Below are 19,183 nucleotides of genomic sequence, written 5' to 3'. Positions count from 1 at the left end.
CCTCCACTGTGTGTCTGTTTTACTTCCGGTTAGCTGAAATGGCACAACGTTTTGCGAGATCTCGCAAAAGTATTGTGGGATCTCGCAAAAGCTTATTTTTTCCTCCTTGTCCCTTTAGGGGCTCCGTAGGTTACTGAGGACATATGGCAGAGTTTTTTTTGGGGAAATGTTCTCTGGTTTAATGGGATTTCTGTCTCCAACATGATAAAAAATGAAAAACATTTAAAATATGAGCGGTACCTTCAGACGGATGTGCCTCGGCCCGTAGATGTTTAGGAGAGAGAGGGGCGGCGTACGGAGGAGAGACCCCTGACAGGCTGCGTTTACTGCCCCGACTCAGAGAGGGAACATCAAGTGCCTCTTCTTTCACTGGAAGTAAAAACATGATGAAGAACCTGCTGTAAGAGCCCAACAAAAGAACACCAAATCTACCTGAAAGGATCATGAGCTTCTTCCTAACAGTCGAAAGCAGCCCGTTTTCCTATTATTCATTTTATTTATTTATTGAAACTTTATTAATCTCACATTGGGGAGTGGCGGCCGAGTGGTTCGGGCATAGAGCTTGGAGTTCGAGCCCCACTCCCACAGACTGCCACTCTGGGTCTCTGAGCAGGCCCACTGCTCCCCAACGGGAGGGGTTAAATGCAGAGCTAAATTAGAGATTAATAAAGTTTCAATTATAATTCTAACAGAGTGAATCGTTTACCAGACTTGTTCCTGTCGTAGGCTGTATAGTGGCTGAACGGCTGGCTGCTGAACAGGTTGTCACACTGAAGATGGCGGCACATGCTCTCAAGGAAGCGTAAGACGAAGGAAGCGCTGGAGGCAGACGGAAGTTTGATCACACGAACACCACCATCTGTTCTCACTTTGAAGACAAACAACACATTATTGCATCAAAGCCGTGGAACATGCAGACCGTTTTACTCCCTTCCCAAGATACAAGACCTGACTTTTTACCTCTGACGGCTTCCCCTCCTCCTGAATCACTCTGCAGAACACTGAGAAGGACTTTAGGTTGGTAGGCACAGTCTATACATGACTGGACCACTTGTTGGAGCACAGCGTTCACTGGCCCGGGGCCAAAGTGGTCCGGAAAGTGCTGCATCTGCTTCCTGTCCAAGTGGGGGCCACAGTTCCCATGCTTATTCACGTACACACACACTGAGGCAGAGCACAAACACAAGAGGAGCATTGAAGACACTAGCGACCAGAGAGGAGTCTGCGAATCAAGGCTGAGCGTCCAGCAGCTCACTGGCATGCAAAAGAGCCTTCACCTGTTGACACCACCGAGTTGTGGCTGGGAGGATTTTCCTGTGGAACCTGGAAGCTTGGTAGATGTGTCGGGCTTTGAAGAATCTTAGGCTTTCTCTGGAAAAAATAAAGTATAAATTAATTAAAGGGGTCATAGAATGATTCTATAGGGTATTTGGCGCTGGTCCTTTAGGTCTCTGAATAGGCTGTGTAACACTGGTTGGGCTGAAAATGGCATATTAGCTGTTCTATGAGCCCTAATGCAAGCCTGGTTCAAAGCCATAGAATGAAACTACAGGTTTTCTTCCTTTTATGGTATGATCATGAATATTTAGATGAGCTGTGCGCTGATTGGTTGGTTTACAACGAGCAAAGCTGCTGAGCAAAGACGCATCATAGCAACAAGCACTCACTCACTGAAACGTTGAAATTGTTGATATGGTAGGGTGACCAGACGTCCTCCTTTTCCTGGACATGTCCTACTTTTCATATCTAAAATAAATGTCCCGGTGGAATTTCAAATTTGTCGTGGATTTTGGTCGACTACAGTGCAGCACGTAGTCGAAACACACCGGGCATTTGGACCGAGCGGTCAGCTCCGTGGCTGGAGCCCGACACTGGCAGCCCCCGTGCTTCCCCCCCGCCCCGCCTGCCTTACAGAGCAGGCAAGGGGAAGCACGGTAAAGGGCAGATTAGACTTCTGCAACCACACACATCATACCAGCAAAACTGGTCGCGAACCAGTTTTGCTGGTATGATTCTGCACCATCGGTCTTCACAGTCTGTATTAAGGGTGGAACGGTTCACAAAATCCACGGTTCGGTTCACGGTTTTCGGTTCGGGATATGTTGATTGTTACCCCAAAATCCCATAAAAATTAATGAAATTAATGAAAAAATCCCCCAAAATTAATGAATTATTTTTAATGATCTGCAGAAACCCTGGATCATTTCCGCATGTTTTGCTGCTTTGAATTTAATCATCTCGCGCATGCCCTCTACGATCTCCAAGGAACTCAGAGCGGAGCGGACGGGAGCTACAGTGGAGGCTGTAGGCTTTGCTTTGAGCAGCCGGTCTGGAGCGCAGCGGAGACGGAGTATGTGGGATTTCGGGGTTAGCATGACATGTTGCTGTTAACATACACAAAACGTGTTGCACAATGCTTGCACACTGTTGCACTTTTATCCACAACTTTCTTTCCGCCGTCATCGTAGGTCACTCTAAATGCAAAGTGGTCCCATACAGCAGACCTATAAAGTGCTGCTGGCGCGTCTTCCAACTCCTGTTCTTTCCCACTCGCCATACCCACACAATTCTCCACAACAACTGATTTTTTTCTGCTACACCTGGCTACGCTGCTTCGCTTCTTCTTCTTCTTGTTTAATACTGGTGTTTGGCTTTAGTCGCAGTACCGCCACCTTCTGCTCTAGAGTGTAAACGCTTCGCCTATGAGAAAAAGGAGCAGCGCATGAACCGAATAAAGCGAACCGAACCGAGACAGTCAAACCGAACGGTTCGGACGGTTTTCAAAAACCATTTCATCCCTAGTCTGTATGTGAATGTATATCAATTTTGGGGCGAGACAAAACTACAGGCCAGAACCAAATAAGGCAATATTCCACAATTGACGTCAACTCTGTGCTTCGTTTCAATTCGCCCGTTTTATGGTGAAAGTTTAGAATTGTGAGATTTGCAGAGAAAGGAGGCGTTGACGGGGTTTGTAATTCTCTGTACATCCATTTCACCCCATGAACTATCGTTACTCATCAATGTAAACTGGGTTTTGTATTCTTTGACCCCTTTAAGAGACGGATAAACGGCTGGCATGTAGAAGCAACGTGAAATCAGTTGAAATGTGAGCCTGGGTCTGCTCAGCTGAGCCTCACCTTACTTCCAGGTTTGGGTCCTCTCTTTTTGTGAACCCGCGGCACTAGCTGTGTGTTATCAGGAACAGCTCCATTGTGGGACGCTGCAGCCTCTGCCACAGCCTTGAGCAGAGCCAGCGTCTCGCTCTTGGGTCGACGGCCTCTAACCCCCTTCCTCACAGGCAGGGCGGGAAGAGGGTTAGGGAGTCTGTAGGGCGACTGCATGGAACGCCTGCTGGGCTTTGAGGGGGAAGATGGCAGAATCTGCAGACTCTTTGGAAGGGTAACTGAAACAGCAGCACAAAGGTGACAAACATGGCAAAGTTAGACAGATATTTTAGGTCAATCCATTTATTATTATCGGAATTTTGCAAAAAAGAGAAAGATTTAGTCCAATTTGATAAATGATATGAATTAATGTTAGACTTGTGAGCAAATAAACATTTGCGAAATCCTTTTAAATTCTAAATCTGCTGGGGGTATGAATAACAAATGCTTTTAACTTTTTGAGGTAAAGTAATTTTGATTAACTAATTAATAATAAACCATCATAATATTTGTGCAGCTCTTTCAATTTTACATTTTCTATATATTTTGTACAAGATAGTGAGGGTTGCACATCTGGATGAGAGTCTCCTGTTCCCTTTACCCACTCAGACAGAGAAACAGTGTAACGGACAGAGCACAGGCCTGCTTAATGTAAACAGGGGAGATGCGAGCGGCATAAATTCTCCAGCAGCTCCATCCCACCCAGACAGACACACCAGCACACCGACTCTAGGCTGTCTCTGCACGTCCAAACAGAAATCCGGACCTTAAAACCAAGCCAGCGTATTTAAAACTGGAAGTTGCCAGTAAAAGAAACAATATCTTTAAAAAGGAAACCTGTTCAGAGCAAATATATATTCTATGAAAAGGCAACCAGACCCTAAAATGTTTGTCTAAACTCTCGTGACTGGACATGTGGAAAAATCTGAAACATTTGAGCTCTGCATGTTTTGATTTTTCTACCTTGCAAGATGAGAAATCCAGAATATTGAGATTATCCTGATCCAGTGGTTGGATTTTAATCTTAGATGCAAGCAGCAGTCAGCATTCCTTTTTATAGATAAACTGCTTAAACCACTATCTTTTCAGTTGGCTTCACTAGCGGAACACAAAGTGTCAACAAGTCATAAAATTTGTGACTTTTGTAGTTTGCTGATTAAAATATTATTAATGCCGATCCTTTACAATTCATGCTGTGAACTTTTGTGGGTTTTTTTTTTTTTTTTTTTTTTATACAGTCCTTAAGATTAACTGTTTAATCCCCTTGGAAGACTGTTAAATGTTTTCAAACTTGCCATTTCTGACATGCTGGGAACGATAATGCTAACAAAGGATGCTAAAGTCCATTTAAAATGTTAACCAAAGGACAGCAATTTAAAGTCATAAAAAAACTGATATTTTGAGATTTCTATTAAGTTCTTCTTTATAACACTCAATCTAAAAGTAAATAAAACAGGTTTCATTTCAATCTAAATTTGAGACAACAAAATGCTTTTTTAATTTTGGGAAATCTACATCAATGAGTATTTCAAATTAATGATAGAAAATATGTTGGATTTCTCAAAAGTAAAATAAGGATTTAAACTTAAAAATGAATGAATGTCAAATCTACCAAATTTTCAAAGCATTAATTTAAATTTAGAAAACTAAATTTTATAAATAAATACAACAAAATACTTTTTACAAACTCTATATTTAGCCTATTTAAGATATATCTTAGGTACTTTAAGTAGGTTGTGTGCTGATAATAATAATAATAGAGAAGGAATGGCCCAAACAGCCTCACTGCTCCCATTCTGTCAGAGGCAAATATCTGCTGCCACCTAGTGGCAAACACTCACCACTGTTGCCTGGTGGTTGGAGGCTGTGCTTGGTGAGGGAGCACCAGCCCACAGGGAAGATGTCCCTGGAGTCGTACTTGCACCAGTAATCGAAGGCCCCCCTCCAGCCGTCGAACATGATGAACACCTCGTCGCCCCTCACTTCTCCGATGGTGGCCGGGCAGATGAGGTAGGGATTCTTCTTGTCCACTGCCTCTAGCTTCATGCCTGGCTTGAAGCTATTCTGAGGGGGTGTTGGGGGTTCCTGCAGAACAGAAGATATTACTAACATGTAGGTTTTAGAAATTTCCAAGACGATTTGAAGTCCGTACAAACCTTTTTGAAGGCTGTTACCGGGGCCATCTCTGCTCCATTCAGCGTTCTCAGCAGGAACATGGGCCAAGAAGAGGCGTTCATACGAAATCCTGAAGCAGAGAAGAACCGCTTAGAACTGAACTATGAAAAGCTGAAAGCTGCTTCATCGCCGGGTCTTACCCAGCGGCGGCTGCAGCATGTCTCCGTTCTTTTCACAGGTGCCTATAGGCTGGATGTCAGAGGAGTCCACCAGCCTCCAGAAGTCGTTGCTGTTGTCGCTCCCATCCAGGCGCAGACGGAGACGAACGCCAGTTAACCCCATCACCGTGGCGATGCAAACGGAGGTGGAGTTGCGAGGGTCGTGAGCCTCGAGCTTCATGCCCACCTTGAAGTCATTGGAGGGGGGGACTTTAGCCTGCTGGTACACAGAAAAAACACACACCGCTGCTTTAGTTTTAGTCATGACTGTGGATCAGTCTCCACTTCTAAGGAAACATAACAACTGCATTTAACTCGACAAAAACTAAAGTTAAACCCACCTTAGGAGTCTAAATCCACCCAAAAGGGATCTGGTCCTATACTATGATTTTCTATGCACTAGTTAACTTTGTCTGATTAAATTATAGATTGCTGTTGGCTCATCCTATTGTTACTGTGTTTTATACTTTGTTTTTGCTTCATTTGTTGGAAAAATTAAGCACGATTTGTATTTACCATAAAGAGGTTATGTCAGCTGAGGTACATTTTAGAGCAGGGGTGTCAAAGTGGTTCCAGAAAGGGCCGTGTGACTGCAGGTTTTCTTTCCACACGGCCCTTTTTGGAACCACTTTGACACCCGTGATTTAGTGCATGCCCACCATGACTAAACAAGAAAGTAATTTATTTATTTATTTCTTATTTATTTAATCAGGACAGAGCACATTAATGAACAACCTTATACTTCCGTACAGATTGTAAATGAGCTGATTATAGCATAGTTGCTCATTTACATCTGTCGTTCTGAGGCAGGAAGACAAAACAACACAAGATCACATAATACAATGTCAGTCAAAACACATACACACACGTTCAGACAATGACATTACAACAATAAAATTAGTGAGTGCATGACTGGGAACTTTTAGAAACTGTTTATGGTGCTTTTTAAATGTGCAATAAGTGGGAGATTCCCTGATGACGCAGTAAAGGCTGCATTATACCTGAATGCAGAGATGTCCGCGCCCCCTCTGCAGACGATCTGCTGCACATCTCCCAAATTGTAATTGGCCGCAGACAGGAGGCCTCTGATTGGTCAGATCTATATCCGCTCTATACTATGCGTATCTCCTGTTTGGTACCTTACCGGCTTGTTTTGTTTGTATGACCGCGATTGTGGAAAACGACTCGTGAGGATGGACTAGCTAGAAGAGTGAGGTGCGTCAGAACGCTGGGACCCTTTTTCCACCTGGATCCCCGCTCTTTTTTCCCCTCATGTCCCTCCGTTGTCGCACAAACTTACCCCCATTTCCTCACCGTCTCGGCCGTATCTTGACCAACTGCTAGTTCGTGATTCTCCCCTTTTGCGTTGTGGTGTGAAATAAAGCGCAGACCACGCTTTAAAATTGAGCATAAATGAAAAATGTCTGCGTCAAGCTCACTGCAACACACTGCTGCGGGACAATAACCAGCCCTTTAGTCAGGAGTCAAAAAAAAGAGGAATAGTCTAAAATCAAGTGTGAAAATGTGCCAAAAATATTGGCTGCAAAAAGGAATTAGAGACAAGTAATGCCAGAATAAAACATGGACTTTGGTGTTCACTGAAACTAACAAGCATCGAGTATGGCCAGTACGATATGAATAACAGCATAGGTAGAGCTCTTCTCTGTAGCTTCCTTAAAGAGAGCAAAAAGCTGCAGACACCAGCCTGCATCAGGACCAATGGAGACAAAATTTGAAGGATTAAAATGTTCCTGAAATAAATGCAAATTCTTTAAATCACAGCTTTGGTTAGAAAACGAATCTCAGAAATAATTTGATTGCATCGTTAGGCCTGTTGAAAGACCATGGTCCAGTTTAGGTTATAATGAGAAAGACTGTTTGTTAGATCAATCTCCAATATTGCGTTTTTATTTTATTTTTTGCACCTCAAACCACAAGCATGTAGTTTGATTGTCTTCATAACCTTCAAAGCTTGCTTCATTATAACAGGACAGTTAGGTGAAAAAGTGATCACTCCTATCTGCCTACTAGTTGCAACCCTTCCTTCCCTTCTTTGTGGCGCAGTACCGCCACCTACAGGGCTGAGTGAGAAAGTCGGCGCCTAACAAATCGAAAGTGAAGTGCGACCAAGTATTGATACTCAAAAAAGTATCGATACTAAAACATTGTATCTGAATACGATACTCATTTTCGTATCGACGCCACTGAAAAGTGTTATTTTCTCTCTTGAAGTCACAGAATGAAGCAGAGAGAAGTAGACCGGCGTCCAAACACCACCAAACACAGCCGACTCTACCATCCATGTTTGACCAACAATGGAAATATGATGCCCAGAAGCTATGAAAATAAACAGAGCTGTGGCAGAGTATACATATGTATAGATCAGGTTCCTATTCAACTGTGGAGAAACCTGGGTTCCAACAACCTATTTAGCAGCTTAACCCAAGGTTTGCTCTTCCCTCCCGGAATAAAGCATTTATTTTTGTTTGTTAACTGGTTTGGCTAGTTATGTGTGTAAAGCATAGCCAAGGAAGAAACACAAATTAATTGTGTACAATAATTTTTTTTTTTCAAATCAAACTTACTTAATATTGTGCACAGCATAAAAACCTGAAATAATGTTTTTTTTTTAATTGTATTTATTTATTTATTACATTTTATTTATTAATAAAAATATTTCTGTTAAATGTTGGGGTCTTTGTTTTTATCTTTGTGGTATCGAGTATTTTCTTGAGAATCGCTGTCGAGATGAAAATCTTTGAATCCTGACAACCCTAAGAGGTACAATGTTAAAATCAATATGAATTATGGGTTATAGTTAATAATTAATCAATCATACATTTATAATTAAAAAGATAGATTTGCTTAGGCAAGCTTTAAAACATGTACAAAAAAGAAAAACAAAAAAGAAAGAAGCAAGCAAGCAAAGAAAGAAATAAATAAAAAAACAGACAAATAAGCAAACAAACAAGAAAGGAAACAAACAAAAAAGGATATAAACAAACAAACAAAGAAGCAAGCAAAGAAAGAAAGAAAGAAAGAAAGAAAGAAAGAAGACAGTGGCATCGCCAGTTCTGGTCTTTTCCAGCTCGACCCCTTAAGTTTCTCATCAAGCGCCAGTTTTTTTATTCAAAGAGAAAGAAGAAATCTCCATTAAATGAGCTCATTCATGAGGTCTACATACTAAGCTACTTATTCTGTTAGCTAAAACTGTTAGCCTCAACCTTTCCTGTTACGTATACTTAATTAATTCCAGTGTTGAAGTTTGTTTGATCCGCGGGTTTACGCTGTAGAACCACTGCAGTGTTTTCACCAAGGCTTACAGCCTTCAGAGGCCCTGGCCCATCACACCGCTGCGAAGCGGGGGGGGGGGGGGGGGTGACAACAATAAAATATCCAATGTATATCAATGGAATTATATTGTTTTTGTTACATTAGTGCAAATATTATAACTGGTATTAAGATGATAATACATTTATTGAATAATCTCAGTTTCATACATTTTCATAAAGCATTAATAACCTGAATGTAATTATGAACAACCTTAGGCCCCGTCCACACGAAGCCAAACCCTGGCCTAAACGCACAAATTTTTCACCAAACCAGCCTCTCATCCATACAAAGCCGGCGTTTCGGGGGTCTGTAAACGATCTTTTTTTTATTCAGCCTTCAGAGTGGGAAGATTCTGAAACGCCGTTTTCGCGTTTCCATCTTTAAGCTCTAACCGCATTTTTTTTTTTACACGCATGCGCCATAGCGTCGCCTCTAAACACGCATGCGCGACACAGTATCACAACAACAATGGCGCCGTACTGTGTTGAATGGTTGCTGCTCATGCTACTCACCCAGAGTCTTCTTCTTCTGGAATATCTCCAGGAAGAACAGAGCAATATCGACGACATAGTTCATCACCTGAATTTGACTGAACCACGAAAATGGACCCGCAGGGCAACCATGTATAAATATTACTGCGCATGCCCAACATTTTGTCGCCTATTTTTGCTTTGGCACCACAGCGCCACTTACAGGCCTGGCATACATTTTGCAGCGTTTTCATGCATTCGTGTGGACGATCACATTTATTTTACGTCTCCGTCTTTACGACAAATGTTGTGGAAAATATCAGCGTTTCGTGTTCGTTTTGACTTCGTGTGGACGGGGCCTGAGTTGTCCAAACAGACTGCTTTTTTTTTCTATTTTAAATCACTGGCTTTTAAATGGTTAGTTAATGAGTCTATAATGAGTGTTTCACATCCTGGTTGCTAACATACATTTACGTTTAGATTTTTTAAACCTGATGAGTCATGAACTCAGTTATGTATGAGTGTCTACTTTATTGCATTAATGATGATGGGGGGGGGCTGCAGTAAGCAGGTGTTTAAAGCTGGAAAGGGAAAAATCAGAGTAATACCGACTTTCGTCAACTAGACCACACCACCTATTAAACCAACAGTTTAACTTTTGGTCAAAGTGTAAAGGATGCTGTAAAAGTAATTGTATTCAAACCTAAGCGTCACAATTTTGTCCTGTCCTGCTTGAAATTCGTACCTGAAGAGTGTTTCATACCCAGGTATGGAAACTCTGTTATCTAAATAAAAATAAGCGTCTCCAAACATTGATTTCACTGCATACCATAGTTATTTTGGTTCTGATTCATGTTTATTCCCATTATAAGCCAACTATAACAACAGCTAGTGACCTCTTGCTTATTAAAACCTCTCATTTTAGAAATATAAACCCATTTCCTTACAGTAAACTGTGAGTAATATAAAAAAGAAAAAATATAAACTGAACTTTAGTGCCTATATATGTTCCCACTGGTTCATACTATAGGTTGCCATAAAATAACCGCGGTATTCTGGTTCTGTTTAAAGGTATGAAGAGACCGTCCTTCACTTGCTTTTATTACTGACAATAGCTCTCCAACAGTGATGTTTGTAGCCCTGCTCCATAAAATTAACATAAACATAGTCAATAGTGTGCGAGTTCATTTATCAGAAGTACAACACACAGGAAGCAGGTTTATCCATTTAAAACCTTTAAGTGAACTAAAAAAGAGAAAGGATCTTTAACTTGTTTCAAGTTCGTATTGCTGCCCCTGCTGCATCCAGAACCGGGTCAAGGGGGCAGCAGCCTCAGCAGAGACTCCCAGACTTCCCTTCCCCCCGTTGGGGCGTCCAGCCACCTCAGCTGATTCCTCCCGGTGTGGAGGAGAGGCGACTCTACTCCGAGCCTCTCCTGACTGACCAAGCTCCTCTCCCTATCTTAAAGAAAGAGCCCAGCCAACCTCTGCAGAGAGCTTATTTCAGCCGCTGGTATCTGGGATCTCTTGAGATTGACCGACCTGTCTGTCAATCTCCTGCTCCATTCTCCCCTGAATCGTCAACAGGACCCCCAGAATACTTGAACTCCTCCACTTAAGGCAGGGACTCTCCTCCAACCTAAAGGAGACGGGCCACCTTTTTCCAATCGAGAACCATGGCCTCGGACTTGGCCCAGGTGATTCTCATTCCAGCCGCTTCACATTCACTGCGAAGCACCACAGTGAATGCTGCAGGTCCTGGCAGGTCCAGACCTGCAGAACCACATCTTCTTTGAAAGGCAGGGATGAGATCCGCTGCTCCCAGAACCCCTCCGGTCCTTGGCTGCACCTAGAAATCTTGTCCACAAAGGTTATGAAGAGGACCAGCGGTGAGGGCAGCCTTTTCAGACGCCAACATGCACCTGAACAGGTCAGAATACTAGCAATGCAGACCAAACTCCTGCTCCGCATGTACAGAGACGGGATGGCTGATTCTAAAGAGCCCCCAACTCTGGACTCCTAAAGCACCCCTTAAGAAGGATCCATGAGAGACTCAGTCGAACACCTTATCCAGGACCACAAAACACATGTGGACTAGTGGAGCAAACCCATGAACCCTTGAGAACCCTGCAGTGTGTAGAGCTGGTCCACTGTTCTACGGCCAGGAGGAAGAGAGTCCATCAGCTGGACTCTCCTCTCCAGCATCCTGGCATAGACCTTCGCAGGGAGGCCAAGGAGTGTGTTCCCCTATAGTTTGAAGAGGAACTACCAGCCCACTCTGCCAGTCCAGGGGCACTGTCCCCGACCTCCACGCCATGTTGAAGAGTTATATCAGCCAAGACAGCCCCACAACATCCAGAGCTATAAGGTACTGGAGTTTTCCTCTCCAAGTACTCCTTCCCCAGTCCAACAACGTCCTCTTTCAGGGTGGGCAGCTCCCCACTCCCACTGAAGACAGTGTTAGTAAAGCACTGCTTTCCCCTTCCTGCCAGGTGGTTTGTCAAAATCGCTTTGAGGCTAACAGATAGTCGTCCTCCATAGTCTCGCCAAACTCCTCACAGGCCCAAGTTTTTGGCTCTGCAACCACCCAGACGTCGGCACGCTTGGCCTCACGATAACCTCTTGCTGCCTCAGGAGTCCCACAAGCCAACAAGGCTCGACAGGACTCCTTCAGCTTGACAATATCCCTTACTACCAGTGTCCACTACCGGGTTTGGGGATTGCTGCCACAAAGGGCATTGCAGACCTTACAGGCACAGCTACGGGTGGCTGCATTGACAATGCAGGCAGAGGACATGGTCCACTTGGATTCCGTGTCTTCAGCCACCCTGGAGTCTGGGAGAAGCTCTCCCAGAGGTGGCAGTTGTTTCAAGCATTTTTCCATAATTTGCCTCCAGTGTGTTGTCATAAAACATGTTACATGATTCTCTAAATAATGTCTTCCATCAGCAGGTGTTTTGGTTTGATATAATGATCATATTTTAGCAATTACCAAAATATTAACCAATTATAAAACACCAGTATGAAATGTTTTACAAGAACACAACGTAGATGTAAAAAGGCAGATTCGTTACAGACTGTTTTCTCTAACTTCATCAAAGCCTACCTGACGGAAGCAGCTGGCTGGAGCAGGTGTGGATGATGTTTCTTTCAGGTACTCTTCCCAGCTGAAAGCATCTAGATTAAACAAAGTCAATGACTGTGATAAAAGACTGAACAACCCAAATAAACATTTACAGCCGACAAATATCCCGGGTCATAAATAACTTTAAGTAGAATGTTATTTGACAGTTAATTTTTAACTATAAGCTTAAAACACTTTCCTACATTAGATCCTTCATTCCTCACTGCTCCCAACATCATTCTGAAAAAAGATATCAATCTGCTGTTTTAGCGCTGAGATGTTTTTTCATTCAGTTTAAGGACAGGGGTTCTTTTTTGCCTCATGTTTCGTATCATGAACAAGTTCATATAACATATTAGAGATGTCCTGATCCAAAATTCATATCAGAAATCAGTTCAAAAAAATAAAATAGGCCAAAAAACAAATAATGGAATGTATCTGCCTTCATCTAGAATCTTATATCGGCTGATAGTAACACTCTGCTTCTGTTTGACGTTTTTGTCAACCATAAATGGGTCTGTTGTTCTAATAACCATTGTTAATGACTGATGAATAAAAAATGAAATGAAAAAGCTGTATCAGGACACCCCTAAAAGACACATAAAATGTCTATTAAATATGATATAAAAGAACTCCTGAGTGTTCTGACTAATGACAAAACAAAATAAAGCAGATAGAAATAAAATCTGATGATCAAATAACAGAACTAGAATATCTACCTTTAGGTGTTGCAGGGGTCGAACCTGGTAGTTTCTCTTTTTTGCCGTCTTTCTGGTCTGATAATTAAGAAAAAAAGAGCATTAAGAAATGAAATGATGGTGAGAAAAAAGCATAACATTTAGTATATGAAAATAAGGAGATATTATTCATTGGAATAAAAAGAATTACACCATAAAATCTGAGCCTCTGCATGAAGGTTTGTTATTCATTTATTCTAATGTGAGAAAAAAAATAAAGCTTTATGTTGGTATTTGAAAAGTTATCTTTTAAACGTTAAAAACATTTAAAGTTTAAGGGATTTCATAGACATTATGACAAAAACAGTAATTTGACCCTAAACTGCAGAATTCCACACAGACCCAAAGCATAATTTAAGAAGCCAAATGACTGTTTCACAGCATCGATTAGCAAACAAATCTTTTCAAAAAAGAAAATATTTTTACACATAAATGAAGGTCTGTATTACTTCCAGGATGTTTACGTCAAACAAAGCCAAAAATCTAAACTTTTCTTGCCTTTTATTGGTGTTTTCCCCATGATGATGGATTGGCAATGATGAAACAGTTAGGATGATAAACAGGGTGGAGGCTGTTCACCCAGTTTGTCTGTAGAAACCTAAAAAGACAACAGCTTAGAATTAGAGAAGCTCAATATAACAAATCAGATTTTATATCTTTAAGCTAAAAGCAAAGTCCTCTCGAGGAAATATTCTGATGATTCTTAAGGCCAATTTATGCTTCTGATGCATAGCCTCTGCAACCGTCAAATCTCTCTATGTGCGCGACCACGCCCCCCACGCAGAGGTTCCGCAGCCGTCATGGCGCACCTAAATAAAATCCTGACTACGCATCGGAATGTCGCAAACCCGCGCAGACCTCAAGTGGAAGTGGGCAGACAAAAAAAGCTGTGATTGGTCATTGGTATGCCTTTCACAGTCTCTGTCTCTGTGGTTGTCCTTCACGAAGTGATGCTCTTCGCTCTGTCGCAGGGGTTGGACTAGTGTCACAAACTCCCCACTCTCATCCCTGGTCTGATTCAGGGGGCGTACAGACCACCTACGCGTCCTCCTTTGTCTTTTTGCCAACTCCATTAACAGAAACTGTTCCTCTTCGATGTCTAGAAAATCTAAATCCATCTCCGTGTCCGTAATTTCTTGCAGACGCGCCATTGTTGTTTTGGAAAATAAACACTCCAGTCGGCGCCGCCACAGTTCTCGAATAGGCTCCCCCTTGCGCTTTGGTGGGAAACTGCTGTGCGTCCCTAGAAATTCCAGACCGACGGTGCAGAAGCACAAGAAAAACTGGCTCGTAACCAGACCCAAGCAACATTTGATGTGTGCGGTTGCAGAAGTCTAACCAGGCTTTCACACTGTGGGCTTCATGCATTTGAGCTTTTCATGCCAAAATATCCCCGATCAGCTGGATGGAGTTTTGCTGCCCTTAATCCTCACAGTTTATCAATTTAAGTATTAGAGCTCACAGATAATGATAAGGTCATTGTAAAAGAAAAGGGAAGATGAGCGAAATATTGGTTGATCCAAACCTCTCTGGAAAGTTTAGGTAAAAATGTTCAAAGGAGACTTTTAAAGAGGACCAATTACACTCACTGGTAACTTTTAACCAGGCTGGACCTACTTCAGAAAAGCTTATACTTTGTTTGTTTGTTTACAATAATTTGGCAATAATATTAGAACTTCGTAAACTTGGTAAATAATGGGGATGCTTTCAGAATGAGCTCCCAGAATCAACCACATGCTAATTGCCTCTGTACTACCCCATATAAGGATCAGCTGCTCTGGAAGGCTTCTTCTAACTTTGCTCTGATCACATCTTACATCCAAAACCATAGATCTGGCTGTCAAAGGTTATAGTTCACAACATTTAAGATACAGCTGCAACTGTGACGATAATCATCATTATGTGGAGAAAAAACATGGAGCAACTGTGGCATAAGCAGATACTCCTTTCAAAATAGGAGTATCTATAGTGAGGATAAATGAGCTCTACGTCACATATTAGCTGCTCCATATGCTAGCTTTATTTCTTACTTCTTTATATCGCTTGGCTGTGATTTGTCACGTTGAGACTACAGTGGTTCCCAACTTTTTTGAGTCACGATGCCCAATTTAACATGCACTGCTGTCCATGACCCCCTGCTAATCCACTATTAGTTTCTTTATCGGTTTGTTTGTAAACAAACTGGGATTTAAAAAAAATAATAATAATAAGTAGCATCAAGAGGCAGACTTTCTGACCAGACCCATCAGTTTATGTTAAAAATGTAAACAAATAACACACATTTTAATTTCCTTATAATAAAACAATAACAGCATGATCAGTATTTGTTTTTCATGTACGTCAGCGCAGAAATGGTATTTTCGGGACAGTTATGTGGATGGAAATGGAAACAGACCATCAGTTGCAGCTTTTGATGGTGCTGCGTACTGTTGCTACTGGCAACTAGAACTATTCTGGTGTGCATGCAGAAAAAACAGTCTAATGTGCGATCAGAGGAGAGAAGGAGCAAGGCGTTCTGCAGCTCTGATGATAGGTGATGCGCGGAGAAGGTGGAGAACGGCCGGCGTATCCAGTCGTACTTTTCTGGAGTTTCATCATTTGGTAAATACTTAGTGAAACTTTTAGGGAGGCTTCAGAGGTGAGAGGCAATCATAATTTGTTTCATAGTTTGAACACTAAAGCTCAATACGGTCCTCAAGCTCCGGGAACATTTCAACACTTCGCCCATCCACTCGCACACCGCTCCAGGTTTCTCTTAAATGCTGTGACCGTATCAGGTAGAATAAAACATTTGTGGTTGGGCCTTGTAGGGACAAGTTTAAGCTGTTCAGTTTGTTTAAAATGCTGGATAAAAATGCGAGGCTAGCCTACCACTTTGGGTCTGTCAAATAATCAGCAAAGGGAGAACTACAGCTACAACTACAAAAAGCCACACAGTGTTGATACAATGGATTTTGAACAAAAAAAAAATCTTATTTCATTCAATATAAATGTAGTGACCCTAACTTTTAGAATGTTTAAGTAAGCAAATATTTAAGTTCCGTCATTTCAGATTGTCTGTGAATGCTTTCTGCAGCCGCCGCTCTTGCTGACAGCAGATGGAAGAGAAAAACGGAGGGAAGAAGCCCATTTACAACAGGCAGCAACTGTTTTTGAGTAATAAAAAGCCAGTTAGAGACCAACTGCTCGTCATCGTTCTATGTGTGGTTGGAAGCTAGATTAACTTTGTGCATTTATATTTTTCCAAAATGATTTTGCAACCCTTGAAATCATCTCACGACCCCAGTTGGGGTCGGGACCCTAAGGTTCAGAATGGAAGGTCTAATATACCATATGGTGCATCACACCCACATTGAAGCATGGTGGTGGTACCATGTTGTTTTGAGTTTTAACAGTTCAAGATACACTGGTAAAGATTTACAGTCATCCATGGCATAGTCATTCCAAAAAAAATTTAATTAAAAACAATGGCTACGTTCACACTGCAGCCTGAAGGGACCCAAATCTGATTTTGTTGCCCATATGCAACCTGGAACTGATCTCTTCATGGCAGTCTGAAAAACACAGATCTGATTTTTTCCAATCCGACCCAGGACACTTGGCTTTGTGGTCCTGAATCCGATACGAATCTGATCTTTTCAAATGCGACCGGTCTCTGAACAGCCAGGTCGGATTCATCCGACCTGAACATCATTAATATCCGACAAAGGTCCCTATTCTGGGTCTTGCTACACAGAAGCGGCAGGAGAAACAACAACCATGGCAGATGATGATGCGGAGAGCAGTAATTATGTTTAACCATATTGAAAAGATTGAGTTTTTATGGTTGGAAAAGATCGCTAGACGCCGGCACTACCCTCCATGTTTACTTCAATAAACACAGAGCACACTGGCCTGTGATGTCATTGCGTCCTCTACTGCGCATGCGGGACACCTGCGTTGTATGACTGCAGTTCACACAAGAGATCACATAGAAGTTGCATATATTTGGAAATATGAACAGGAACGCAAAAAAAAAATAATAATAATCGGAATTGAGCATCAAGGCCTGCAGTGTGAACGTAGCCTTTGTTTCCAAGTTTGAAGACGTTTCACTTCCCAGCTTTCACAATTCAAAATGTCAGGAATAGAGTTTACTTTTTTTTTTCCTAAGTAATTTGTCAGACCCCCTTAAAATGAATGGGAAGCGAAATGTCTTCTAACTTGGAAACAAAGTCCAGACACCCTCAGAATAATGCGCTGGTATGAGAAAACCTTGAGCTCAACACAATTTCTTACATTTTGAATTGAGAAAGCTTCCTGGATGGGAGGCGAAACGTCTTTAAACTTGCAAACAAAGTCCAGTAGATTACCTTTAATTTTCTTTTTTTTTTTTTAGAACAGTTCAAGATACCATTTATTATGCAAGAGCCAGGAAACAGAATTTAATATGAAATCCTTAATACATTTTGCAAAAGGCCAGGTAGAGCCCAGAAGCAAATCATTTTGGTTTCATCTTTTTTTTTTTATCACAGAAAGCAGAAATTTAAAAAGCATAGAAAAAAATAGAAAACATTAATCATAAAAGGTGAAAAGAAGGTGGACTTTTTTTTTTTTTTTTTACAGTAAAGTTTTTCTTTAGAATTTTCCAGTAATCGACTCCCACTAAAACAGGAAGCCTGAAGCGAACTGGGGCTTTTTCATGAGCTCCAAAGGCAGGCCTGTGGGGTGAGCTGGGACAGCCCATTTCACACTTCTTTCCTCTACTTTTCCATGCTGTGGTGAAATGCACACGATTCACCACGATCCATCCACCACAACAATGTGTCAAACAAACCAACTTATGATAACCTTTTAACTTAAAATAAAGCTAAATATTTCACATTGATGATAATAAGACTTTATAATCAGGACGTGTTGAGTCAGATTTCTATTATTAAAATATATACGGACGCAATTATTACTAATGGAAGAAGCTAAAGTTAAAACATATGAAAAATAATTGAAATTATATAAAATACTTTTTGTGGGTTTGGTTTATTGAGCACTTTTTAACTCCCAAACTTACTGGTTCCTTGTCCAGCTTCGCTTTATGACATCCATCAGCAGCATCTAAATGTTTAATTGATAGCAGCTAAATGGAGAAAATGCCAACACAGGTTTACTTTCGGTCTATAAGGTTAATATTAATATCTAAATTGCATTTTAGCTTTAAAAACATGAAGGCGACGCTAACGTAAACCAGTCACAGGTAATAGTCTGGGCCCAATGTTGACAACTGGAGGCGCTCGGTTGGCTAGCCGCGGCTGCTGGCTAATAACTGGGCAGGCTAACCTTAGCCTTAACCTTCTCACAGCACTTTCTATCACATCATGATGCACAATTACACCTAAATAGACTCGACTAGCTCCAAGTTTCAATTTTCCCAAATATATATCTCATTTACTTTAACGAAGGAACTTACAAGTGTCGTCTTTTTTCGACTGAAGATCCACTTTTTTCTATTCGTCAGCTGCCATTTTTCGCAAATGTAGTGTACGCTTACACGCATGTAATTTATGCCGAAGATCGTGTTGTTGTGGAGAGGAGTCACAAGACACCGGATTGGGCGAAAACGTACTCACTAAAAATGTGTCTGTTCGCCAATAATCACACGCGATGTTCAGGATATTATCCAACCAGGGAAAGGTTTACTCAAATTATCCAATCAGCGTCTGGAATGCGCAGGAGGAAACTTGTAGGAGTTATCCATCTGTCTTCGATTTTTTAATAGTGGATCTTTGTTGAGGATTCTCTTGTTGTGGTTCAAAACAGAAAAGAAAACTTGAAAAAATTACGTAAATTACAATTTGGTTACTGTGAAAATTATTGGTGGATGAAAAATGCCATAAATATAGCAAAACGCAGATGAAGGCACGCGTCACGTGACGATGTGGACATTACATAACCCGCGCGCTGCAGTTATCTAAATCAAAATAAATAGAAACTACAATTAGGCTTAATAACAAAACAAACAAAAAAGTAAAACCATTTTCTTCTCT

The 19,183-nt window shown here is 41.5% G+C and overlaps 1 protein-coding gene across 3 annotated transcripts in view; it reads right to left on the bottom strand.

The window, feature by feature from the left end:
- scml2 (sex comb on midleg-like 2 (Drosophila)) overlaps positions 1 to 18,726 on the bottom strand; it is a 23,161-nt gene extending 4,435 nt beyond the window's left edge. For 2 of the 3 annotated variants that reach the window (XM_015390783.1, XM_015390784.1), the window contains exons 1-8: positions 5,483 to 5,780; positions 5,324 to 5,412; positions 5,009 to 5,252; positions 3,141 to 3,406; positions 1,278 to 1,371; positions 961 to 1,164; positions 707 to 868; positions 241 to 369 (exon numbers count right to left, since the gene is read on the bottom strand). In XM_015390783.1, the coding sequence (XP_015246269.1) occupies positions 241 to 369; positions 707 to 868; positions 961 to 1,164; positions 1,278 to 1,371; positions 3,141 to 3,406; positions 5,009 to 5,252; positions 5,324 to 5,412; positions 5,483 to 5,765 (1,471 nt within the window). In that variant the 5' untranslated portion in view covers positions 5,766 to 5,780. Of the gene's footprint in view, positions 1 to 240; positions 370 to 706; positions 869 to 960; positions 1,165 to 1,277; positions 1,372 to 3,140; positions 3,407 to 5,008; positions 5,253 to 5,323; positions 5,413 to 5,482; positions 5,781 to 12,408; positions 12,480 to 13,145; positions 13,203 to 13,661; positions 13,762 to 18,606 lie in introns of those variants that run through there. The other variant, XM_015390785.1, reaches the window with a different exon arrangement.
- Between the last annotated feature and the right edge of the window lie 457 nt (positions 18,727 to 19,183).

Source organism: Cyprinodon variegatus, unplaced genomic scaffold (genome assembly GCF_000732505.1).
Source record: "Cyprinodon variegatus isolate N-32 unplaced genomic scaffold, C_variegatus-1.0 Scaffold512, whole genome shotgun sequence".
In the NCBI taxonomy this organism is placed as follows: Eukaryota; Metazoa; Chordata; class Actinopteri; order Cyprinodontiformes; family Cyprinodontidae; genus Cyprinodon; species Cyprinodon variegatus.
This window is presented reverse-complemented; position numbering and strand designations above follow the sequence as displayed.